We start from the raw sequence: 26,175 nt of genomic DNA on the forward strand, positions 1-26,175 counted from the left end.
ATCCCTAGGTCCGTATCAGGGGACGGGGTATTAGGGAACTCTCATTATCTGCAAACAATATCGTAATAACCGTTTTCTGACTACACTAACACGAGACATTCAATGTGAAGAGTGTCACTGAGGATGCTCAGTCAGTCATCTAAGGAAAAACGTATCCTTATTACAACCTTGCAAATAACGTCTATGGGCTCTAGGAAGAAGAAGTTGTGCTACGCCAGATACAAAAAAAAAACACCCTTTAGCTAGAAGTGGCCAAAAATATGCGGAAACGCGTACGCATTCCTCGTCAGATGTGGCAACACGAAGCCCCGTGGAAAGGATACAACTAATGATAGGCTAAAACATTTTACAATTTTTTACGAAAACTGCGCAGACAAAAACTTGTTACAAAATAAGAGCGAGCGAATACGGAAACTGACCGACCTAAATTGACCAAAAACGCCGGATCCCGTCAATCACCTAAATGTATGCCGTGATGATACCATGGCAACCCGCAAGCCTCTAAGTCCGGGCCTAGGTCTCGCTACTAAGCTGAATTTTAATATATCGAAAGAAGCCTATTGTGCCGTCAAAATATTAATTTCTGACAAATTCATTCCGGCAATGCAGAAATTACATACGGGTAATTCCTTGGGTGGTTTCCCATGCATAGAGTGGTGTAGGGCCTGGGGTTTTAAGATGTGTTCTTTCTTTATTACATGTAAACCAAGATCAGGAGCCCATTACCCTGCCAAGAGAAAAAGACTCGATCAAGTGAACTTGGCCGTGTAATATTGTTAGGCTCAAACTCCTCGATCCAAATTACTGCAAGAGAAACTTGAGTTTTTCTCCGAGTTTTTCTCGCGCCTTGGAAAAGAGACCCTGGGATCTAATGAGGTTGGTCTGTGACACTGTCACGCAAGCGTAAAGTATCATTGCTTGGTTAATTATTCACGAACATTTACCGTATTTGCATTCTTTAATTGGGACAATGTTTATGTTTTAAAGGTATTATTTTGCCAGTTTCTCTCCCAAATGATGCCCTTGACTTTGCGGAGTTGTTGGTTGTTTCACGAATGATTTTATGGACTACAACACCAAGAGTACAGGCTATCAATGTGATCATTTCCTTGAATGATATTGACATTTTGCTGCATTGGCAATTACAATACGCATTTCGCTTCATCTAGCTTTCACCTAAGCAACGGAAACTCGAGGAAACAGAAGATGTCTTTGGAAGTACAAACGCGGGAACAGTTTCCAAAGATATTCGACATCGCAAGAAGATAACAGATGCAAAGTTTTTAATCAAGTATACGCACGATTGATTTTCACAAGCTCGATAAATTTTCGCCGATTTGAAAGATCGTTGCTTGCTTCGCTCAAATACAATTCACCATGGCAAAAAGGAAGAAAGGAATTTCTAGAAGCCGAGTGTGTGTAGTTGTTTTTATTGTGGTTTTAGCAGGAACATCGTTGTTGAATATAATGTTTATCTTGAACACAACTTCGCGGGCGACGAATGTCGAGAAAGAACCCATGGAATATGACATGCGATTTCACAGGCTTTCATCAAATTCTATTTCGCCTTCGGTATACTGGCCGAAAGAGAGAGCTCCTATATCTGCTATATCAAGGGCAGGTGAGATATAAAGGAAATTACCTTTTGAATAAGAGTTTAGTTTATGTACTAATACGACTTAACTTCTAGCGCTTAATTTAAAGGAGTTTTTATCACATTTAAATACGTTAACCGCCTTCCCTCATATTTTTAATAGATCGACCATTATTTATTTAGCGCTAGCATTTCAAACTTTAAGCGTGTGTTTCTTTTATAAGTAATAGCATTTTGACAAAACTAAGCCGCTTTACAGTCTGACTGACAAAAAGTGTGTTCGCTCATTGTAAGGCCGTAAATTAGCGTTCAACGGTAGTATGCAAATGCAGCCGGTTTATTTCCACCATTGTTTCACGCTTGCCAAAGCGGAAAACCCATTCTTCACAAGCTTTTAATAGAAAAATCGTATAAAATGCGTTGATGCGAAAGAGCTGCTCGCGTTTTTATGCTCACAATCAAGGAGAACTCAGAATAATAATTATATTTCATAGACTACACAACAGGTGCGACGTATTAAAATGAAGATACTACACACGACGTGGCTTTTTCTAGAACCGTAATATAAACATACCAGCGGCAACCTTGGAGATGCTGGATTCGTCACGCAATTCTTAGCGCGTGACAACCCCCAAAAAGTTTGCTTTAAGTTCTATGGTATATAAAAAAAAAATCAACCGCATGTTTCTCCCCAATGAGAATTCACGTGAACGTCTAGAGACGTTGGGACGTTTTGTCGTTGGGATAGTCGTGCAGGGAAAAATGAATTCGCGCTAAAACCTGTCAGGGGCGAAAATGTCTTCTTCTTTCCTTTTTTTTTGGAGGCGGTAAACCATAGGATGCGCAATTTAAAATGTAAGAGTGCATGGTCTGACTGCGAATTTTTTTTATTTACATAGAAAGTACAGGATATCTGGATATAGAAGTTTTGTCAAGCAAGGAGAATGTGTCCATTACTATAAATGGACAACAGGTATGATGAAAGTTTATAACCTTTATAGCGACTGCTTCAGCTGTTAATTACAAAAACTAGGTAAAAGGTCTGTACATACCGGTAATTCCATGTTATACAGAATTTCCTTGACTTTATTCAGGGCAAATGCAAGGAAAATCTTCCCGCACTGCTGCGCAGTTTCTTCGGTCGTCACGCAAAGGAGGAGAAGCGTTGCTTGGCAACCAAAATAACGTTTGCAAAGAGAATAGGGAGGTGCATGGCGTTTAATGCCTTTAAAGTAAAGAAAGGAAAATCTTTATGCCCTTTGCTTTTGGACTCTGTTTTTAAAGTTCCCTCCCAAGGGGGAAGGGGGAGGGATGACCAACTCGTAAATGGTTCCTCAGGAATTGTGTTATCTGTTGGAGTGAAGACAAATCTTTATTTTTTTAGCGGGTAGACACTTCTGAGATGTTATTAAGGGGACTCAACGTGGTGGTGTTAAATGAAGTAACAGGCGCCGTGATGTCCTCAAGATGGTTTGATACGTATGAGTCCAAAGAGGACAGCGATTTTCTAATGGAATTCCTCAAAAGTTTAAAACATGGCAGGATAATCTGTTTTGCCATAAAGGTGGGTACAGACCAGTCTATATACTTGTTTTTCATGCACGATACAACATAATTGGAGATAATGTTTGACGCAATGTAATGTCGGTGTCATTTGCTCAGATATAATAAAAAACTGCAATATCACAGCGACAAACTGATGAGTGGACCTAGGGTCATTTTCTCGCCCCATACCTCCATACCGCAAAAAATTTGTGCCCGGTATCTTCTTCGCGTTCATTGGAGATGACGTTTGATATCGACCTCGTTCCTAGGGGCTCCCCTCTCCTCTCGCTCTGGGGGGCGGCGAGAGAGAGACCCTGGAAAAGAGGTTGGTTTGATATTTTTGCTATTAGCAGGCGATTTAGACTAAAAAATGTCTTACCCTCCCCTCCCTCTCTGTACTGAAAAGAAGGAGGGCTTTTACAAGATCTCACATCGGCTTTTCATTTCGGGTTTCTTTTGTTTAGTTTAGCTTTGTTTTGTTTTTTTGTTTTTTGTAAACATTTTCCCAGCTTATTTCTGTGGATCTGTTGTTAAATCAGGATATGCCACGTTGCAACTTACAAAGCTATTTTCCGCATAAATGGTTGCGTTTTAATTTATAAAAAGGCGAATGAAATTTCTTTTACTCACCGCATATCTTCGTTATTTTTACGATCCAGGATGAGGCAACGCTTTCCCTCTCCAAAAACGCGCGCATGTTCATCAAAGGTTTCGGGAGCTCTTATATCAATCAGCTCAAGTGGAGAGGCACATGGGCGTTTGTGGTTCAACGATTGGACGATCGAAACATCGTGTACGGAGAGAGCTTTCAGGATTCGCCGGAATATAACCAGTGGGGAAAACCGGTTAAACTACGTACTTCAGTGAAATTGCTGGCGGAAAACATTGTCAACTGCAACTGGGATGACTCTGACGCCAGCAGGAGAAGGAAAGAATTTTGTGACAAATACGAAGGATATGATAACGTTTGCAATTGTAAGTATCACAGAGCTTTGTCTTGCAAGGTATCTTCCGGTTGAAGCCGGGTTTACACTGGCAATCTTCATGTGACAATTTTTATGTGGTAAATATATTTGACTGTGTAGATAACACAACAATTATTTGTCAGTTATCCACAGTTTAGTGTACCAGTAATGACATTGGATTGTAGAGATACGCGCGCATAGTGCCCACTGATTGGGAGATCGGGGACCACATATGCTTACGCAATATTCTACACGAGCAATTTTCGTATGTGACAACTTTTATTTGTCACATAAAAGGTAACACGCCAGCTTGTCAACAAATACATTTGTCACATAAAAATTGGCCAAATTTTCTCATCTACTCGAGCAAATAAAAACTCGGCTTAAATATATAAGGATATCGATCGTCTAATTGGCTGACAATCGAAAATGGGCACTCAGCGCGTGCTCAAAAAATCGGATTCGGCCAGAGTCCGTCTTCTTGGTGCTGACGAAAAGAAAAGCGGGCTCATGGCACGAGATTGGACAAAGCGGCGCTATTTTCAGCCGGGTGGGCATCGCTTAATCATTGTTAATATGTTGGTCCATCCCAGGTGATAATCCCGTGTCTCTGGACTTCAACCCACCCGCTTTCCAAGATGGCGGCCGACTCAAGCTTCCATTGGCAGTCATGGCTGGTAACAGACCGAGTTACCTATTGCGCATGCTCTTCAGCCTGCGCAACGTTGAAGGCCTGGATCCTAACTTAGTGACTGTTTTTATTGATGGGTTTTTTGACGAGCCCTCGTCGGTAGCCAAGTTGTTTGAACTGAACGTGGAACAGCATGCAGGATCAGGGAAACGCAATGCCAGGATTTGTCAGGTAAGCGCTTAATACGATGAGCTGATCTATATTTCTTACCGGCAGAAAAACGTTTTTATTTTCAAACTTCATTCCCTGCCAACGTATGAGTTTAGGTGAAGCACTGCTGAATTACTGTAAGTCATAAAAATGCTTAAAAATATTGCGATCCTTTTTCGCGACTGAAAGAGCAGCACGAGTATTCCCGGGCGCCTCACCCGCGTGCTAAAACATTTGCACGTCTGCAAGATCCCCTACTATAATAACAGTCCTTTGTCTACCCTGTGTATCAAATGGGTACTGAGGGAAGGGGGAAAGAAGATAATCTATGATGGGACTAGCGCCCCATCCGTGGCAGGGAGTTAAGTTTCTTACGTACTAGAGACGTTTTCTCTTGAGTGTCGAAATTAATTCTCATTTGCTTTGTTTTTGCATTACCCAATCGTGGGACACGTTTACTCGCGCTTCGTGGATTGGTTCACTGTGTCGCTGTATCGCTGTGTCCTTTGTGCTTGACCAGAGTGATTTTTAATTCAGTTGGTTTTGGTTTAAACGATATTCGATTGAAATCGTTCTAAAGGAAATCGCAGTACATGTAAACTGCCAGTCTGTTGATCAACCAGGCCTTGAAAAACTTCAACTTTGACTTTTGACAGGAGGTTTGACCGTGTCTGTGCATTTTTATGTCAAAAGATTTTGCTTATTTTGCATTTTTTTTTTCAATTTCCAGCATTACAAGAAATCGTTAACAGCGTCGTTTGACCGATATCCTGACGCTAACTACCTGGTAATCCTGGAAGAAGATCTCTATATGTCTGTAGATATTCTCAGCTACTTTAAACAACTTCTCCCAGTCTTGGAAAACGATGAAAGTCTTTACTGCATATCAGCTTGGAACGACCAGGTATTAGCTTCGTCACACTGATCAATAACTTAAGTCTCCTTGTAATATTAATACATTGTCAAGTTTTCTACTAATGAGAATGAAGAAGGCGATATAAAAGAGGATAGAGAAAGCGAGTGTTTCTACTTTCTTAGTATTTGAAGAAATATAGGGTATTCACTTTGAGGGAATTCGTATTTTAATCTTGGAATAGCGGAATCGTTAATTCCTTCTAAATGTAACGGCAACTCACTCGTCAGTGTGTTAAAAACAAAGATTGTTTCTCTGTCAGCTTTTTTTTCTTTCGTGCCTCATGTACATTATACGAAGTGTTTCCTGAACAGAAGCCAGAGTATTATATTAAGGCCCCCGCAAATGTAGAAAAATATATTGTTTCACTTAATAATTGTTCACACACGAAACATTAGTTGCGTATTTCTAAGCAAATTTTGTTTACAAAGAAAAATGTTGCAGAATATCTTCAGAAAAACATTTCGCTACCGTGTCAAATGTTTCCGTGCATGGTCTGGTCGGCAAAGAAACAATTTTGGGAAACAATGTTTCCTTATTTGCGGGGAGCCTTAACATGTAAGTGTTTGAGAAACTTTTTTACGCGGTCTTCCCACGTTGATATCTTCAGCTACTAGGTCGAAAAATACTTCTGCGTCTGAGGGAAAGTTAATTTTTCTAATGGAGTTCCGCAATTTTAACATTTTTACTTTTCAGGGTTATGATCATCTTGCTAATGACCCGGCCATGTTGTACAGAGTTGAAACTATGCCAGGCTTAGGATGGTAAGCGAGCCTTGCGTTTTCCAAAACTTAATATACTTTTAAAAAATAAGAACCTGTTTTCTACTTCGGCAAAGTTGTTAGCATTTGTTTGTTATTGGTTAAAGGTGTTTGATTAATATCGTAAAAAATGTTGTCGTTAATCATCGTGGTAGAGTACAATAATAATAAAGTATTTTTTGCTTGTCTCACGACGTAGTGTCACTTGTGAGGTAGATCGCGACGTTTCGACTGCACACTGCTAGTCTTCATCAGGCGATAAGGTCGACTGGTCAGGTGTTACCTTATAAAGCACGCTGCTACGCTGTGATTGGTTGGTTTTCAACAGCTCTGATTGGTGCATTTCGATCCTCGCTGTTCCGGTGTGCTGGTGTTCCCTCAGGGGTCCGCTGTCGCTCAGTTCTCCTGGTGTTGTGTTTTTTGATCGCGGGCATCCATGCTTCGGGAATTTCAATTCCACTATCCCTGTTGATATTGTTAGGGTGAAGTCTTATCTGAATTGCCTCTTTGACCCTGCGTGTGTACCAGTGTGGTTCACGATCAATAAACTTTACCTCATTCCAAAGCGGATAGTGTCCGGTGTTGTGGGTGTGCTCTGAAACGGCGGAGGTCTGGATACGGGCGAGTCGGATGTCCCGGTCGTGTTCTTTGATCCTGTCTTGCATAGGTCTTCCAGTCTCGCCGATGTAAACTTTGCCGCACTCACAGGGAATTCTGTAAACAACGCCATCTTGCTTAGTCGGATCAACGGCGTCTTTCGGCCGTACTAGGTGTGATCTTAAAGTAGTTTCCGACTTGAAAACAGCGCGTACGCCTTGTTGTTGTAGGCAGCGTCTAAGTTGTTCGGAAAGACCTTTGACATAGGGTAGAACCGCAGTAGATTTAAACTCGGTCGTAGGCTCTGCACTGGTGCTCGGCTTTCTGGTCTTGGAGATCTTCTGCAAGAAAGAAAAAGGATAACCATTAGAAACAAGAACAGATGACAGATGTTTTTTCTCCTTGGATATAACAGATGGTTTAGTTACGAGGCGTTTAGCACGATCGTAAAGACACTTAACAATACCGCGTTTAACTGATTGAGGGTGGTGTGAATCATACGCTAAGTATTGATTAGTGTGTGTTGGTTTCCTATATACGCTGGTGGTGAGCCGGCCGTCTGGTTCTCTCGAAACTGTGGTGTCGAGGAAGGCGATTTTGCAGTCATTCTCTGTTTCCATGGTGAAGCGGATGGAAGGCTGCTGGTTGTTAAGATGTTGTAGAAAGCTGTCGACTCTTCCGCGATCCAAAATGGTGAAGGTGTCGTCCACGTAGCGTTTCCATATATATCAGAGCTGTTGAAAACCAACCAATCACAGCGCAGCAGCGTGCTTTATAAGGTAACACCTGACCAGTCGACCTTATCGCCTGATGAAGACTAGCAGTGTGCAGTCGAAACGTCGCGATCTACATCACAAGTGACACTACGTCGTGAGACAAACGAAAAATACTTTATTATTAGGTGTTTGATTGTTTTTGGTTTTATTGTGTTGACGTTTTCTTACTTGGAACCAAAACTATCAAGAACCTAACGCCATGAACACTGTAAAAATCGCAAATGAACCCCTGTTTTAAATCTTCCAACTCACGACATTTCTCTTGTCATCAACCTCATTCAAACAGAAGCCAGATCGGTTTAGCAGGTTTTGACCATCCGTAATACTAAATTTGTGACATCTGACAATTTTAAAAGTGTTTGTGTACAATTGTAAACCATTATCTGAAAGCTTAGTTTAATTTCAAGACAGGTTTTTGTCACAGAATCGCCTAAAACATAAAAGGGCAAGATCACGTTGAACCAGAAGCAACCCTGTTCTTTTACTAAAGTCCAGGCATAACTAATCGATGATCAATGACATCAATTGGTAATCAATGAGTAATCGATGGGTAATCAGTTGATTAGTCATTGATTATTGGCGATGATCAATGAGTAATCGATGAGTAATCGAAGCCCAAAAATTTTGTGGCCTATCGATTACTCATCGATGACATCGATTACTCATTGATGTAATCGATTACCTATTGATGTTATTGATTACTCATCGATGACCCATCGATTACTCATCAACTATCATACTGCACACAAAAGACACATTCCTTGCTTTCTTGTACCTTTTTTGTGATTTTTTATCTATGTTAGTCATATTTTGCTTTATAACTGGCATTCTTGTTGACGAAATTACGTCCTCAGAAAAGGTGAAATAACCTTCCGGCATATCAAGACGTGAAGGGCTAATCACAAATACAGATGATATTTCAATATTTCACTTTACCCAACTCTTTATTTAATAACAAAACAATTGAACAGGAAAACCAACCAGTCTGGAAATGAAACTAACAAGTACGGAGACAAGAATCGACTACGTGGTTATAGATTTTGTTCGGTGGATGTTTGTCAGCAAAGTAAAACTGCTTCGCGGCTTAGGGAGACAGCCGTCATAAGCACTTACATTACGCACCGGAACAGCTGCAAGCACTTTTACTTTCTGTACTTTTTTCACATGTAACCATGATACTGTTAGATTGTTATGGCGTGTACAAGCTTGAGTATGAAATACTTTTACAAGTTCCGGTTTTCAACCACGAGACTATATCGATGAGTAATCAATGCAATCAATGACTAATCGATGCAATCGATGACTGATCGATGCAATCGATGACTAATCGATGACCAAAAATTTTGTGGCCTATCGATTAGTCATCGATTACTCATTGATCATCGGCAATAATCAGTGACTAATCAACTGATTACCCATCGATTACTCATTGATTACTCATTGATTTCATTGATGTCATCGATTAGTTATGCCTGGTAAAGTCAATCTTTTTTTGGCAAATTAACTGCTAAAACGTTCTTTTTTAAAATCCGTATAAGGAAACTTAGAAAATTCATGACGTTTATTATGGATTTTAGGAACATTTTAGCGTTTTGTTTCGCCACAAAAGCGTATTCCAAATCTCAAATATTTTTCAGGGTTCTAAATCGTAAATTGTACAAAAACGAGCTGGAGAAGAAATGGCCTAGACCCGATCAATCTGCTGACTGGGACATGTGGATGCGATTACCATCCAACAGAAAGGATCGGGAATGCATTATACCAGACGTCTCACGTACTTATCACTTTGGGGCCAAGGGACTCAATGTCGGCAGCTTTATGCAAAACATTTACTTCAAACGACATGCATTGAACAACGAGACAAATGTGAAGTTGGATGTCGAGAAGATGTACAAGGAGAACTATGAAAAGGAGATATTTCGTTTAATAGGGTAAGACACTTGTGATAGCCTTACAAACGTCCCACAAGAACATAAAGCGGTGTTACACGGGGCAGTTTGCAACAACGATTTTTTTTGCATAACAATGTTGTGCGAAAAATCGAACACCGTGTAACATGGAACCGGGGACGATTTTTTGCGGAACACCTTCCCAGCAATCTGTTCAACGTAGCCTGGACGCCCGTTGTTCGGATGCGAATATAATCGTATAACAAGCATGTTGCCAAGTACATCTTGTAAGATATTGGGCGAAAAGTTGACTCGTTTAACATACCACGAAAAGTTGACGCGGTGTTGCCCGAAAAATCGTTGTTGCAAGTTGTTTCGTGTAGCACAACCTTAAAGCGGTGACCCCAGCCAGAGCTAGAACCAGGACCATTCGCTGTGCTCAAAACATTTGGTCACTGCGCCTTTGAAAGTTCCTAAATTTAATCCTGATTAACTTCCTAATTTTTATATCTTATCTTTTAGGGAAGCCAAGCTTTTGAATCATTCCAAAAACCCGTGCGCAAATCTCAAGGACTTTGTCCCAGACACCACTGGAGAGACCTACTTGTTTTATCTGCGCATGGATAACCCCAGGGACTATACCACGTGGTCTAACGTGGCACGATGCTTTCGAATGTGGGATCTGGACCCAAGAGGTTTTCATAAAAGCATGTGGCGATTCTGGATCAAGAAAAACCATATTTTAGCGGTTGGATGTCCTGCGTCTGTGTACTGTAAAAACAAACCGCAAGATTTAAAACCGATTTATCTTCCGAACAAAGAAACGAGACCGAAAGATCCTCTTTAATAGACAGTTTGAGGAAAAAAGCTTCCAGATTTCAAATTTTCTCTAAAGTTTTAGAAATATTTGAAGGTATTTATATGAGACTAGTCCTTTACAGCAGCCATACAGAGTTCACTTTCTAACCGTTTTTGAGCTGAGCTGGGTTTTCGTACGGCTCGCTTCTTCAGGTTAAGCTTATTTTTATACAGCTTTTTTCGGTCGCTAGGGAATTTGGCGGTAACTAGAAATGAAGCCAACGTTCAGAGTTGTGCTAGCACGTTTTGGGTCTTGCCGCCATCTTGAAGTTTCAGTTTTAACATTTGGGCCATTCAAAAATGGCAAGACTTACTGCCACGAACCTTTTTGATGATTCTTGAAATGAACCATTGTTGCTCGATACCAAACGATTCATAATTTCATTCCAAATAAACGACTACAAGCACAGGACACTCTAAAACTCTAAAAGAATTTCTTGCACAATTAGCATCTATTCCACCACCTGGCTGATTGACTCGTTCGCTTTCATGACATCTTACATGACATCTGTAACAACCTCGTACCCAAGGGACCGTGCTCCGAGCGTTGAGCGCAAGGTCGCTCCTAACCAGTCACTCGCGGTTAATCTGTTATCACGTCTGGTATCCAAACACTTCGTAATCTGTAACAGTAAATATTTTCGCCCCTGCTAAGAACGTCGCCTGTTGGCCCGGAGGAGCATCAAACGAAAATCCAAGATGACTGTAACCTGAAGGATTTCTGTTCTCATTTCCTGATATAACTTGTAAGTCGCGATTTCCCCCAAACGTTGGTCCCAGGCTGCTGTCACAGAAAAAGCCTTTCAGTTTATTCTTGTTGATTGGCATTTTAGTCGGTCTCAGGCCATGTGGGTTGATCATGCTAAACAGGAACGCTTGTGTGCATGTTATCCACGTAATCCGATCTGTAAGTGAAAATGTGAAGATCTTACTTTCAATTTAAGTTAATAATATGCAAGAACTCCCACCCATTTGACCACTTAGCAAAATCTGGTTTGAAATTACTATCCAACTCCAAAATAACTGTGAAATCACCCTCGCTCACAGGAATGACTAAATTGGGCATAGTTTGTGCAGTCTAGTCAGAAATTATATATAATATTTGGAAGAAACTACTTTTGTGATCGTTATTATTATCCCCCGGTAAAGAGTAAGTAGGCATACACATATTGCTGTATCATAGCACACGGTATCACCTAGGTAATAGATCTGGCCAAAAGCTAGTATTTTTCAGACTAAAACGGCCCGTAAGCCATACCCTTTGGCCAGCACATTTCCGAAATGATACCTTTAGGGGAGTACACCCCCTACTTAAGCTTTTCGTGGTTTAAATGATAAATAAAAAGCCAAACTCTGTAAACTGTTCAAGGTCAAAACGAAATTCAGGTTTAATTGCGAATATGAGATGCCATTAACAAGAGGAAAGCAAGAGATCATCATGAATAAAGTGAAGCCACTGATTGTTTTTCAAGAGAGGTTGCAGCGAACTTACCACTTGCCCACGAAACGTCGGTGAAGCCTCCAAAAATGTTGTTTCCACTTTTCACAATGGTGACCGTGGCACCTTTGTTATCACATTTGGAGTGAAACGTTGCAGCTGCAAAGCCATCTCGAGACGCGCGGAACAGAAGACGCCATTTGCCTTCCTGAGGGGGCAACCAAGCATTTAGTATACTTTGATGTTTTTCATCAGTCAAAATCTTCGACTCTTCAAATACCTTTGTAGCCGTACATGGTTGAACTGTAAGTTCACAAGGCCTCAACTCGTCTATTATTCCTTGTATCTGATAAAACTCAGCTTCTTCTTCAAGTTCCTTAAGAAATGTTGCTCCTTCTGGCAAAGTTAACTTTCCTGTGCGAAGATAATTGAGTATAAACTGGAAGTGAGTTCCATCTCGGTCGATAAAGAACGAACCATCTTCACCAGGTTTCATCTCAAACTTCCCTGAAAACATGGCCGCCAGCATCGAGTTTGGATCTTTGGTCAGTGTTTGAACACTTGTTGTAAAGCGATGGCCGCCAACATTGAGCTTAGCAGTCGAGTAAATGGGAACATTGTGAACATTATCCATTTTCTTCGGCATGGAGTCCAAAGCTTATTAGCTTCTGCCACATCTGAAAATATGAAACAAGTAAACAGTAAACCTGGCGACGAGTGAAATAATCGAGTTTTCTCCACCAGGGTATAAACTACTTATATTTACATAAAACCTACCAGCCTGATTTTAAATCGGACTCTGATAATGAGGTAAATAACAAGGTGTTCAACCGGGGTATTCTCGCAAAGCCAAGATCTGACTAATTTCTGATTCTTTTCTTTCTAACCTACTTTTCTTCGCCGTGCCTGTCCTGTTCTCTATGCTAATTTTGAGCAGTATCTCAGGTAGTACCGCAGGCTATATGTCGCAGGTAGGTAAAAATTGTTAATCAAACCCAGTCACTTATCACTGATTTTTTCCGATCGCTAAGCGGGTGAGCATTTTTGTTTTTCATATTACCTTACGGCCTCGCTGACGCAATCCTTTAGATGAGGCCCTGCCAGGGTAAATTCCGACAGGCGACATGACCCAAAAAGTAGCGACAGCACAAAATGAAATTGCGACAAACAAGAATCTTTCTCGCCAAATTCCGACAAGTGACAAAAAGGCCTAGAATGACCGATGAAATAGCGACACTGGACATTTTGAAATTCAGACAAGCTAGCGACTCGGAGACCCCCTTGATATGAGCCAGTCCAGCAATTCATTTAGCACGCACATCTCAAAACGTTTACTAAGACAATTTTTCGAAACTTTTGTTGTAACAAGTTTTTAGTATAATATTTAGAAGATTTGGTTATTTGAGTTTAAGCACGTTTTAGTTATTTTATTGCCTCGCGAGCACTGAGAAATTTGCATTGAAGCTCAGTGAGTGTTATAGCCACATCCTGTGACAAATATTAAATAGATATGACTCAGCTTGTAAACAGATAAAGCAATCAATTGTTAGTAGTTTTAGAATCATTGTAATCGGACTATACTAGGTAATTATCAAAGAATAATCGTAGCCCACGCTAAGGAAATTAGTATCAACAACAAGCGCTACGCGTTAGGAACTTAGAAAAGACCGCAAAGAAACAATAGTGAGCCTTAGCCAACTAAGGTTTGCGGCCGGACATACGTAGCCAAGGCGTTTACGCCTAGTGGAAATAAAATCTAGTGAATATTGTAATTTTAAGTCAGAACGTTTAGAGCGATAAGATTGATCAGAACGAATGTACGAACGAAGCTGCAATAAAGTGGAGAAAACGACAGATACAGACCTGAGTGTTCGTTGAACCAGCCAGCGCGGGAGATGCCGCAAAAACTTTCAAACGCAAAGGAGCTCAATAAAAAGTACTTATTCAGCTTATTGACTAAGTTAGGTCGTCAGACGCTATGACCTTGGGCCAAATATTCTTGTCCTTCACTCTTACTCAGTCAGTAAGGACATAAAATCTCAGAAATACGAATTATCAACGAGCGAATTGTAATATATGAAAGCTAGACAAACGTTTTATTGTACTTACATGCAACTGTAGCTCTGCGGCCTGTTCATTTTCGTAACCCAACAAATTGCACCTTGTCAATCATGCCCAGGAAATAAAAGCCTTTACTCCTATTGGTTGTTTAGATAATCCACTTTGACATACGCGTGTTGAATGAATATTACCTTTGTTTTGTTGATGTTTCGAATGTCAAAAAATCCTTAATTTTCAAATGCATATTGGCCAAAATCTAACAAATCTAAATACCCTTCGTATCACTTGAACACCTATACTAATAGGCGGTAAATATTTTAGGCGGTAAGTTTTATTTTATTTAAATTTTCTTAATATATGTAACACCATTTTCGTAATTATTAACTGCGCTGCGCAGTTCTTGCTCTGCACGTTGTTTATTAACTGCGCTGCGCAGTTCTTGCTCTGCACGTCCTTTTTTTTTTTTTTTTTTTTTTTAACTGCGCTGCGCAGTTCTTGCTCTGCACGTCCTTTTTTTTTTTTTTCTCAGTGACCAGACTGATGCCCCCGCTCGGCCAGGCTGGGGTCACGCAAGGTTTAAAAGCTAGAAAACACTTACTAATGGGAAATTTTCAAATGCTTTGGTCTTAATAAGCATGTTTAGCGTGAGATGTCCGATTTTGAAGCGTTTTATTCAAACAAAATTCTAAATTTTCATGCCTCGAAAGAAAAATATATTTCAGCGGGCCAGAATCTGTGAATAAATACCATTACGTTGGTGTTAAAGAATGTGCTGACATGACAAGTTTCACTTTCGATCGGCTAGACATCGAGTCACGTAATGTAAAGGGAATCCTTTGGTCTTTACTTAACAAATATATTGTGAAGTATTTCTCTCTTAAGTGTAATCTTTTTTTTGGCTGTACCATTGAAAGGATTTTAGAGATATGAAGAAAAATTCCCTTCACAAACATGCCGTGACTTGTAACGCTTACGTCATTCGGTAGGCAAGGGAAATTCCCAATACCATTACGTTGTTGTCAAAGAATGTGCTAGCTGACATGACAACTTTCACTTTGACAACTTTGCGTATCCTCTGATCTTTTTCTCCTTTTTTGTCTTTACAAAGACTGTTAAGTGTGAATTATTCGATTTTGAAGCGTTTGACTCATGGAAAATGATAAATTTCGACGCTTCAAAGAGAATTATAATTCAGCGGGACAGAATCTGTGAATAAATACAATTACGTTGGTTTAAAAGAATGTGCTGATATGACAAGTTTCACTTTCGATCGGCTAGACCTCGCGTCACGTAATTTTTCAAAGCTATTATCAGCTACCTTTCAAATCTTTGCGAATCCTTTGGTCTTTACTTCAAAAATTCAGCGTGAAGGATTTTGAAGCGTTTGAATCAAAGAAAATACTAAAATTTCAAGCTTTGAAAGAAAAATACGAGTTAGCGGGCAAGAATTTACATTTATTTACATTACGTTTGTGTCCTGGAATGTGCTGGCGTTGGCAAGTTTCATTTTCACAAGGCTTTGATGACGATAGGCAAGAATCACGCAATGTTTTGAAGGCTTTAAATCTGCTACAAATGGAAACTAAACAAATCCTTTGGTCTTAAACTAGCATGTTAAGTGTGAAATATTCGACTTTTTAGCGTTATATATTTTTGAAGCTGTGTCTTCTAGAAGATTTCTGAAATCTGAAGGAAAACCACTGAGACAAACATGTAAGGCTTACTTCACTGGTAAAATTAATTCCCCGGGGAATTCCCATTCAGCTAAAAGCAGCTCTAGTGTTCTTCTCAAATTTGATTTACAGTCAACGCGCTTCACGCATGAACGCTCGGCGACGTAAGGTTCCAATATTCACGTGAACATTTCATGATTCAATTTGATTGACATGCCTTCACCGCAAGATTGAAAGATAAAGATCACGTTTCGAATAATCGAATCATTCATTTGTAAATTTTGCGCGGCGCGGAAGCGACCGAGAAATTGAAAATGTCGGAAATTCTAGTAAAGATAAAGAGCAATGACCTCGCTCTTGCGTTTGTCGAACGAACAGCAGCTTTTCTAAGCAAAACGCTCAAAGAAATTAGACACGACATCGTCTCCGAAGTAGGAGAATTGTTGCCTCAAAATTTTGTTTGTTCGAATGGGAATTCCAGTAAGCGCCATCCAAGAGGAGAAACTGCATCTTCAAAAGTGTGTTGTAGAAGAAGAGAGCGGCACAGCATTTAGTTTGTCGATTCAAGTGCACAATAGCTTGGAAAAGAACAATTCAATCGAACGAGCGCATAACTGCGTGAATGCGGCGGTGTCACAGTCGCTCATTTACATGTAATTTGTTCCCGCGCGAAAAAAAAAAACAGCACACAGCCGAAATTATTTTAAAAAAATTATCAATTGCCATAACGTCAGATGTCTTATTTTCAATTTTACCATGGGCTTTTAAATACTTTCAATTTGATTTACAATTGTTCGATTGAAGTTTCGAAGAATGATTTCATTAACTATAAATGAAATCGGTGAATGAAATATTTTATGAATGTTTGAAGTTGTGCGTTCATGCGTGAAGCGCGTTGACTGTAATTATTTGCTCCAATATTCCATTTTCGAAGCTGGTTATTCAATCTTTAAACGGTAATTCAAGACAACACTGGATGCTGATTTAAAAGATTTTTTTGTTTCACGGATCAGGATCGTGGGAATTAAATTTGGCCAGCATTAGCATATAAGAAAAATGTTTAATTTCGGATGGAACTAGTCAACCATGAAATGTCACGCAAGGTGTTTTCTTACCATTTTGTTTGTCAGTCGCAACATTTATTCGACACAGGTAAAGGGGATAAGGGGGGGGGGGCGCGCGGCGCATTTTTTGTTCCCCCCACATGGCTCCCCTAAAGTGCTCAAGAGACCAGCGCAGTTGTAAGCTCTAAGAGCTCTTGTTTTTTCTCAGTGACCAGACTGATGCCCCCGCTCGGCCAGGCTGGGGTCACGCAAGGTTTAAAAGCTAGAAAACACTTACTAATGGGAAATTTTCAAATGCTTTGGTCTTAATAAGCATGTTTAGCGTGAGATGTCCGATTTTGAAGCGTTTTATTCAAACAAAATTCTAAATTTTCATGCCTCGAAAGAAAAATATATTTCAGCGGGCCAGAATCTGTGAATAAATACCATTACGTTGGTGTTAAAGAATGTGCTGACATGACAAGTTTCACTTTCGATCGGCTAGACATCGAGTCACGTAATTTTTCAAAGCTATTTTCAGCTACCTTTCAAATCTTTGCGAATCCATTAATCTTTACTTGCAAAATTCAGTGTGAAGTATTTTGAAGCGTTTGAATCGAAGAAAATACTAAAATTTCACGCTTTAAATAAATACGCTTTAGCGGGCAAGAATTTACATTTATTTACATTACGTTTGTGTCCTGGAATGTGCTGGCGTTAACAAATTTTTACTTTCACAAGGCACTGATCGGCAAGAATCACGCAATGCCCTGAAAGGTTTAAATCTGCTACAAACGGAAACTAAACAAATCCTCTGGTCTAAACTTAGCATGTTAAGTGTGAAATATTCGACTTTTTAGCGTTATTTATTTTTGGAGCTGTGTCATCTATAGGATTTCTGAAATCTGATGGAAAACCACTGAGACAAACATGCCCTGTCTTGCAAGGGTTACGTCATTGATAAATTTATTCTCCGGGGAATTCCCATTCAGCAAAACACAGGTCTAGTGTTCTTCTCAAATTTGATTTAATTATTTGCTCCAATATTCCATTTTCGGAGCTGGTTATTCAATCTTTAAACGGTAATTCAAGACAACACTGGATGCTGATTTAAAAGATTTTTTTGTTTCACGGATCAGGATCGTGGGAATTAAATTTGGCCACCATTAGCATATAAGAAAAATGTTTAATTTCGGATGGAACTAGTCAACCATGAAATGTCACGCAAGGTGTTTTCTTACCATCTTGTTTGTCAGTCGCAACATTGTTCGACACAGGTAAAGGGGATAAGGGGAGGGGGTGCATTTTTTGTTCCCCCACATGGCTCCCCTAAAGTGCTCACGAGACCAGCGCAGTTGTAAGCTCTATGAGCTCTTGTTATTTTTTGTTTTTTTTAGTTTTGTCGGTGACTAGGCCGAGACCTCCACTTGGTCAGGCTCAAGTCACGTAATGTTTAGAAGCTACAAAACATTAACAAATGGGAAATTTTCTTATACTTTGGTGTTTACAAAGACATTTAATGTGAAATATTCGATTTTGAAATCAAAGAAATTACTAAAATTCCATGCAATGAAAGAAAAATACGCTTTAGCGGGCCAGAATTTACATTTATTTAAACACCATTACGTTTGTGTTGTGGAATGTGCTAGCGTTGCACTTTCATTTTCACAAGGCATTGACGACGATCGGCCAGAATCACGCAATGTTTTAAAAGCTATACATCTGCTACAAAAGGAAACTTAACAAATCCTTTGAACTTAACCAAGTATGTTAAGTGTGAACTGTTTGGTTTTTAGCGTTATCTATTTTACAAGCTGGGTCATCAAGAGGATAAATTCAGAAGTCTGACATGCAAAGTTTGCGTCATTGGTAATTTAATTCCCCGGGGAATTCCCATTCAGCTCAAACCAGCTCATCCTCTCAAATTTGATTTAATTATTTGCTTCAGTATTCCATTTTTTGGAGCGAGTTATTCAATGTTTAAACAGAAATTCTATACAACACTGGATGCTGATGTAATAGATATTTTGGCTTCATGGACCAGGATGATGGAAATTAAATTCGGCCAGCATTAGCATATAAGAAAAATAATTAATTGCAGATGGACCTAGTCAACCATGAAATGTCACACAGAGTGTTTTCTTACCATTTTATTTGTCAGTCGCAACACTGTTTGACGCAGGTAGAGGGGATAAGAGGGGGGGGGGGGGGTGTATTTTTTGTTCCCTCCACATGACTCCCCTAAAGTGGTCACTTGACCAGCGCAGTTTTAAGCTCTAAGAGCTCTTGTTTCTCAAAAATTACACAATTTTTTTTTGTGGCAAAACCATCTACGATATATGCAAAAGACTTTAATCGAGGATTAACTTAATTCCTTAAAAAAATGAAAAAAATAACCGATAGTTTTATTTTTCGATAGTTATTTCAGATCAGGTGTGACAACTGAGTCTTAAATTAAGAAAAAAATAAACATACCATATATATGCACGACGTTTGCTCAGAAAAAGGAACTCGTAACAGATGCAGTTTACAATCCGCTAAAAGGAAGACATCCATTTTATACAATTTTAGTGTGATCCCAAATATACCACAACAACGTCAATTCAGAAATAAAAAAATTAAAATGGTGTTTTATTGAAGAATATAAAATAACAATGATAACATAAATGTAGCTAAAATTTTAAAATTAGGTTGTAATGCAAATATATTTAACAATCGGCTGATTTTAATTACACGTTGTCCAGAAATAAAAGTGCATCCTTTTTACATAAATTTTAACTATTTACGATAAAAGAAGAGAATGTATTTCTGAAATTGACGTGTAACCCGGAACTACTTGAAGAAACCAAAAGAACCAAGAATTTTTATATTTTTCATCTTGATGGGTTTACCACGTTTTTTGCGCGCGCGCCAAGCGCCTTTGGAATGCGTGAGAGGTCCTAAAAACGTTCCAATTACAAATGCACCATGCAACGAATCGAACAGCATGAACTAAAACTAATCTGCATGCGCCAGAGGGTTGTACGGTTTTGTCTCCTCACGGAACAAGTTAACATTTAACAGAAGATATATGTATCAGGGGCACCCAACGGAATATTTCGTTAAAATATCTGTTCGGAAGACGATTTGAGATCTAGAATTTTCGGAACATTCATTGTAAATTTTTTTGCTTGCCTGCCTTTCCTAGGATTTTCGAATATCTAAAAAATGGTATAATTGTTCATTTTTAACGGATTTTTTACTCTAAAAAGGTCACCTAGAATTTTCGGGAGCCTTTCTCTGGCTGGAATTTTCGAAAAGGTAAGTTTTGATCCCTATAACTTTCGGATCACTAGACTTTCAGCTAGGAAATCCGAACAGATAAAAAATTTTTAGGGGATAAAAATATGCCTATATCTACCGTTTAAATACTAAAATACGTTCAACGGTGCTATCTTTAAGTGGTTTTGAACTATATTCTCGATGGGTGCCCCTGATGTATGCTATAATTGTAACAGATCGAGAAATGAAATAAGTGAGATATCACTTCAGGTTGTAATTCTCGTCCACAGAGCCGCAACACTGAACTAAACGGCGACCGGGTGTGTTAGTTTTCGAAATTAAGCAAGAAATAATTCAAACCAGAACTAGCTAACAAATATATAAATTTCATTAGCGAAATTAAAGATGCCTCCGACCCTTGACAAATCATACAGACAGGTCTTGAAAGAACAAAACAAATCCTTACGGGATATACTATAAATTCTTTCGGAAAATCAAAGAATTCCTGGCTATTACGAGAATGAAACAAGTGCACTTTGACTCTTTTAATATGTTGAACTAAATAAATCTTTTGCCATGTTTTACTCATTGTCATTATCCCCGAAATCCTAAAAACTTTTGGAAAATAATTATATATACCAAACTATACTAGAGTGGAATGTGAGTCACAAACCGACTCACTTCAACGTTTTTACGAATCATTCCTCCTCAGTAAACCAATGTAACATCATCAGGAGACCAAAGAAATTTTTCTTGTGACGCAAAAGGTAGCTGACTACGAACAAAGAGAAGGACAACCATTTAGACGGTAAATATTTGTGATCAAGAGAAAAAATACATCAAATATGGCCGTGAGAATTAAGTACCTATTTACGTGAAAGGTAGCTGTTAAAAATAAAATCGTGGTTGAAATATATATCAAATTGATACAAAGGGTACGATAGGAAATTTTCTGAAGTGGCAAGAACAGTCGCATCCTGAATTCTCAAACCTCCAAGGAAAATACAAATTAGTTTGAGAAATCGGGGGTAAAATTGTAGTGTTCGCGACTAAGTAAAGCAATAAAAAACGACTTTTGGTTTGAGTTATCGGGAGGTTCTAGAAATGAGGGCTTGGATTTTAAATACAACACGTGTAAATTAACTTTTCGTAACAAAAAAGAAACACTTTCTGCATTCGGTCTGCTTTTTGTTGTTTTAACTATAAGATATCACAGTGCGTTATTTCTTTTAAGGCTATGTCCCATGCATTCCTACTCTATTGAAAAGGCCAACCTTTCACAGTTCACCTACATGTATTTGATGAATCAACTAGAGTCAAATGTTACCTGCACTGATCCCCTCTCATCTTTTATTTTGTCACGCGTGGAGTCCAAACACTTCGTAATCTGTAACAGCAAAATATTTACCCCCTGTGAAGAATTTATCCTGATGACCTGAAGGAAATTCATACGTGCTGCCGAGATAATGACTGTAACTCGAAGTATTTACGTTTGCATTATTTGATATACGTAGTTCGCACCCTCCACCAAAGGTTGGTGCACAGTGGCTATAACAGCAGATGGCATTGTGTTTCTGTTGACTTTTAAGGGGCATTTTAGTTGGTCCCAGGCCATGTGGGTTGACCATACTAAACAGAAACGCGTCTCTGCATGTTATCCACGTTTCCTGAGCTGTTAATGAGAAGATAATTCACATCAATATTCAGATTTGGGTAGAATGCGTTTGGGCAGTAGGGGTAGGAGTTTGGAGTTCTTCAGATAATCTGTCTGTAAACCCAGATAATCTATCCTGTTACTATGTACTCGTTCCGGTTAAGTTTCTGTTTGTATTCTGTTGGGCGAGATTTAAACCAGGTCCGAGGCCGTGATATGCAAAATCAAAACGTATAAACTTGAACTAAATGTGGCGTGTCCACAACGTCGACAGCAGCTAGCCACTTACAGTGCATTCGATTGGGAAATCCAATTAAACACAAAATCCAAAAACGGATTTTGACTTACCAAAATCCTTTTTGGGAAATCCTAAAAAGGATTTGCAAAGCTGTTCTTGTGAGCAGCGGTCTATGATGCGGCAACTGTGAGGGCGTAGTCTAGAATGGTGAACCAAAGCACTGAAAATGCATTCGAATGTGAAATCGACAGAAAGCTGACGTTTAGTTCCAAACAAAAAATCGAAAAATTAGCGGTCTGGTTCAAAATACGCAGAATTCAGTCATTTCACGTTGTTGTTTTTTTAGATTACGGCAATGAACGATTTGTCAAGAGTTATAAAGCACGTGCACAGCTATTTTCCTAATGCGTGTACCTTAGTGCCAACCGATTTTCAATTACATAGGAAAATGAAATTCAAAGGTATTTTCGTTTTTCGTTTTCCTTCCCCGCTGTAAAAATGGAATTAAAGTCCTTTTTTCAAAATTTGTTTTTTTTTTCACCAATGAAAAATGACATCCGACTTTCATTTTCTTTTTTAAATGTTCCTTACACGACGGAAAACGAAATTCGAATTCACTTTATGATTTTTGTTTTTCGTTTTTCTATATCTAAAAAAACGGATTTGAATTTTCTTTTTGTTTTCTAGTTTTTGGATGGAATTTGGAAAACCATCTGAATTTAATATTCGTTTTTCGTTTTTCCTTTTTGGCCAAAAGCATTGAAACTGACAATCTTTGTTTTGGCGGGAATATTTAAGAAACAAAATGGCGGCGTTAGAAGATGCTCTTGATAAAGACTTTTGTCCACGGTTTCTTATCGAACAGAGACATACTTATGAAGAGCTTGTCACTGAAATTAAGACTCGATATCCGAATCTATCTTAGCTGTAGTTAATGAAGCGTTGAAAGGTTTTGAAATCACCAAGGAATCAGGAAAAGAATGCCGACTTCGGATGGAGTGCTCGATATCGCAGTACGAGCCGCCGTATCGGAGGTAAGGATGTGTTCCAAATTTAGAATAACAGTCATGAATACTTATGTGGGTATAATAAAGCGAAAACAAAGCGACGAAGGTGCTCACAGCGCACGGAAAAATGTTTGCAACTCAAAAAAGTAAACTGTCATATGAAGAAGTAAATTGTAGTTATACCCACATAAGTATTTTTTGACTGTTTGAAACACCACCACCAAAACAAAGATTGTCAGTTTCAATGCGTTTGGTCGAAAAAGAAAAAAAGAAAAACGAATTTTGAAAGTTGTTTTCCAAATTCCGTAAGAAAACAAGAAACGACAACGAAAATTCAAATCGGTTTTTTGGCTAAAAACGAGAAAGGAAAAGCATGAAGTGAATTCGAATTTTATTTTCCTCCAGGCAAAGAAAATTGAAAAACGAAAAGGAAAGTCGGAAGTCCTTTTTCATGGCGAAAAATGGATTTTGAAAATGGGACTTCAATTCCATTTTTACAGCGCGGAAGAAAAACGAAAAATGAAAATACATTTCAATTTCATTTTCCTACACAATTGAAAATCGGTTGGCACAAAGGTACACGGATTTTCCTGCTCATTAATATAAACCTTTGGTTTGCTAAACAAAACTTGCTTGCCATTGTGGTTTGCTAGAGCCCCCCATTGGATTGCACACGCAGAATTGGAGGATTGGAATAGAGACCGGTGTTCACGAGGACAGATTTTTGGATTTCCCCCAAAAAACGAAAAAATAACAAATCCATAAAATCCAAGGTTACTGATTTCTTAATTGAAATCCACTTCGGAGAAAGATTTCGGTGCGTCAAAATCCGTTTTTAGATTTCGTGTTTTATTGGGTAATCCGAAATCCGGATTTCAAAATCCAGATCCGGATTTCCCAATCGAATGCAAGAAGTCGAGAGTCAGAGGTGGAGCGTTACAGTAAAAACCCGCGTATAAGAACCTGCTTTTTTAGAGTTTGGCAAAACAGGTTCTTATATTTTGGGGTACTTACTGGCATTTTTTAGCTTCCCTGTGCAATTCTTGATCTCTAAAGACATCCTTTTTGATAAAATACAGTTATTGTATTATAAATAAAATAGTTTAACCCCACATATAAGAACCTTTTGGGGTATTAAGGAAGCAAATTTCTGCCAGGAGGTTCTTAATTTCTAGGTTCTTATACGCGGGTTTTTACTGTATTTGTCAGTGGTGAACAGATCAGTTATTTGCCTGCGAGACACTAGCAAATCACGATATTTTGCAACAACTGAGTTCAATAATTGTTACAGTTTATCATGCGATCGCTGAGTTTGGTTTTGGTTGCGGGGCAAAGTTTGACCAAGTTTCTGTTCACTGATCAATCCTTGGGAACCGTCTATTACTTACCCGGGCTTGTCCACGACACCTCTGTGAAGCCTCCAAAAATGTTGTTTCCACTTTTCACAATGGTGACCGTGGGTCCTTTGTTATCACATTTGGAGTGAAATGTTGCAGCTGCAAAGCCATCTCGAGAAGCTCGGAACAGAAGACGCCATTTGCCGTCCTGACGTGGAAGCCAACTTTTCAACACGCTTCGATGCTCATCATTCGTCAGAATCTCCGATTCTTCAAATGCCTCGTTAAGTTTACTTGCTTGCTTGAATTCTGCTCGGTTCAGAAGACCTCAACTCGTCAATGATTCCTTGTATCTGATAAAATTCAGCTTCTTCCTCAAGTTCCTCGAGAAATGTTGCCCCTTTTGGCAAAGTTAACTTCCCATTGCGAAGATAATTGAGTATAAACTGGAAGTGAGTTCCATCTCGGTCGATAAAGAACGAGCCATCTTTAGAAGGTTTCATTTCAAATTTTCCTGAAAACATGGCCGCCAGCATCGAGTTTGGATCTTTGGTCAGTGTTTGAACGCTTGTTGTGAAATGATGGCCGCCAACATTCAGATTTACGGTCGAGGAAAAGTGAACATGATCCAGTTTTATCGACATGGAGTTGATTGCTTCCCGCTCCTGGCGAAGTCTTGCTGCTCCTTGTTGTAAGATCTCGCACGCTTCTTTGATTTTATTTTCTGCATACGCCAGGCCTTGGTTTTGTGGCTGATCTTTTCCCCCAAGACTTTGCTTACTCATGGCTTTCTTTCCGACAAACAACGGAAGAAAAACTTCTACTGACTCGAGTCAAGCAACGTTTGTAGACACAGCCAGCCTGGCCTCAGGTCATGTGAGTCATGATAAAATGAAAGTGTAGTCGAGCGTGTCATTTGCGTGATTTTATGTGCAATAGCGTGACGCGCAACAATGGAGTGGTCTGGTGGTCAAGTGGTCTGGTGCGAGAATTTGTTAATTGAGATAAACACCCCTTAAAAATGAAAAAATATATATCAAAATGTTTGTACTGGTATCTAAGATTTACGTTTTGAAAGATTTTTATGTGCGTATGCATTACTGTAACTGATGACAGGTTTATATTGGCTAGAAGAAGAAAAATACTTACTAAACATATTAAACGATAAAAAATGAAACAGAAAACAAATGACCATCACAGAGATAAGATAATGACCGAGTTAGAGGTTGAGTTGAGTTTGAGTTGAGTTTGAGTTGAGTTTGAGTTAAGATTGAGTTAAGATTGAGTTAAGATTGAGTTACCGTTTTCCATTTGTATTTGCTAAAAAAGTGTTTAATTTAAGATGCGAATCACTTTTTACGACCAAATAAGCAAGAAAACTGATACTTTTGTATTTTAGAGAATTATGTTATCCTCATTTCGTGTCCTAACCCACCACACCCCCCCCCCCCCTCATAATCTTTCCGATGGTCCGAACCTGGCCTTCTATTTTTTTTTCCTGCGCTTCCCAGTGCAACTTTTGTCACGATCGAGCTCGCGAAGAAAATTGCACGAAAGCGCAATTGCAAGTGTAAACAGACGGCAATTCTATCGCCCTGATATCGCAGAAGCTTTGAACATTACGAAATTGCCACTACTTTACACTTGCGATTTTCACTGCGAGCTCGAGCGCGACAACAGTTGCACTGGGAAGCGCGACAAAAATCGCCCGTGTAAACTAGCCT

The 26,175-nt window shown here is 39.2% G+C and overlaps 3 protein-coding genes and 1 pseudogene across 7 annotated transcripts in view; 1 reads left to right on the forward strand and 3 right to left on the reverse strand.

Annotated features, from left to right (window-relative positions):
* Positions 1-252: 252 nt before the first annotated feature.
* LOC144635182 (protein O-linked-mannose beta-1,2-N-acetylglucosaminyltransferase 1-like) lies at positions 253-10,954 on the forward strand. The gene is made up of 9 exons (XM_078494261.1): positions 253-1,621; positions 2,503-2,567; positions 2,979-3,158; positions 3,799-4,114; positions 4,698-4,966; positions 5,676-5,849; positions 6,555-6,622; positions 9,630-9,923; positions 10,404-10,954. Exons 1-9 carry the CDS (start codon positions 1,378-1,380, stop codon positions 10,726-10,728), a joined length of 1,935 nt encoding a protein of 644 aa, XP_078350387.1. The 5' UTR covers positions 253-1,377; the 3' UTR covers positions 10,729-10,954.
* LOC144636636 (uncharacterized) lies at positions 6,775-7,857 on the reverse strand. The gene has a single exon (XM_078495824.1). The coding sequence runs from the start codon at positions 7,834-7,836 to the stop codon at positions 6,919-6,921; it is 918 nt and encodes a 305-aa protein (XP_078351950.1). The 5' UTR covers positions 7,837-7,857; the 3' UTR covers positions 6,775-6,918.
* A 375-nt stretch (positions 10,955-11,329) lies between the features above and the next one.
* LOC144635242 (uncharacterized) overlaps positions 11,330-26,175 on the reverse strand; it is a 110,940-nt gene continuing 96,094 nt past the window's right edge. The window contains exons 1-3 of one of the 4 annotated variants that reach the window (XM_078494338.1): positions 19,430-21,246; positions 12,232-12,854; positions 11,330-11,644 (exon numbers count right to left, since the gene is read on the reverse strand). In XM_078494338.1, coding sequence (XP_078350464.1) covers positions 11,334-11,644; positions 12,232-12,823 — 903 coding nt within the window. In that variant the 5' untranslated portion in view covers positions 12,824-12,854; positions 19,430-21,246 and the 3' untranslated portion in view covers positions 11,330-11,333. Of the gene's footprint in view, positions 11,645-12,231; positions 13,034-13,237; positions 13,956-19,429; positions 21,247-26,175 lie in introns of those variants that run through there. The other 3 variants (XM_078494340.1, XM_078494339.1, XM_078494337.1) reach the window with 3 other exon arrangements.
* LOC144635228 (uncharacterized) overlaps positions 21,519-26,175 on the reverse strand; it is a 106,755-nt pseudogene continuing 102,098 nt past the window's right edge. Inside the window, exons 2-3 of the transcript XR_013567335.1 lie at positions 24,503-25,312; positions 21,519-21,887 (exon numbers count right to left, since the gene is read on the reverse strand). The product of XR_013567335.1 is annotated as an uncharacterized LOC144635228 (transcript). The remainder of the gene's footprint in view (positions 21,888-24,502; positions 25,313-26,175) is intronic.

The sequence above is a fragment of the Oculina patagonica genome, chromosome 13 (assembly GCF_052425735.1).
Source record: "Oculina patagonica isolate OP01 chromosome 13, crgOcupat, whole genome shotgun sequence".
NCBI lineage: Eukaryota > Metazoa > Cnidaria > Anthozoa > Scleractinia > Oculinidae > Oculina > Oculina patagonica.

What these genes read in the sequence shown, in the direction of transcription:
- LOC144635182 (XM_078494261.1), top strand. Translation starts at nt 1,378, where the DNA reads ATGGCAAAAAGGAAGAAAGGAATTTCTAGAAGCCGAGTGTGTGTAGTT. An exon ending in TAATCTGTTTTGCCATAAAG is followed by an intron (nt 3,159 to 3,798) that starts GTGGGTACAGAC and finishes TTTACGATCCAG; the next exon opens with GATGAGGCAACGCTTTCCCT. An exon ending in ATATGATAACGTTTGCAATT is followed by an intron (nt 4,115 to 4,697) that starts GTAAGTATCACA and finishes GGTCCATCCCAG; the next exon opens with GTGATAATCCCGTGTCTCTG.
- LOC144636636 (XM_078495824.1), bottom strand. Translation starts at nt 7,836, where the DNA reads ATGGAAACAGAGAATGACTGCAAAATCGCCTTCCTCGACACCACAGTT.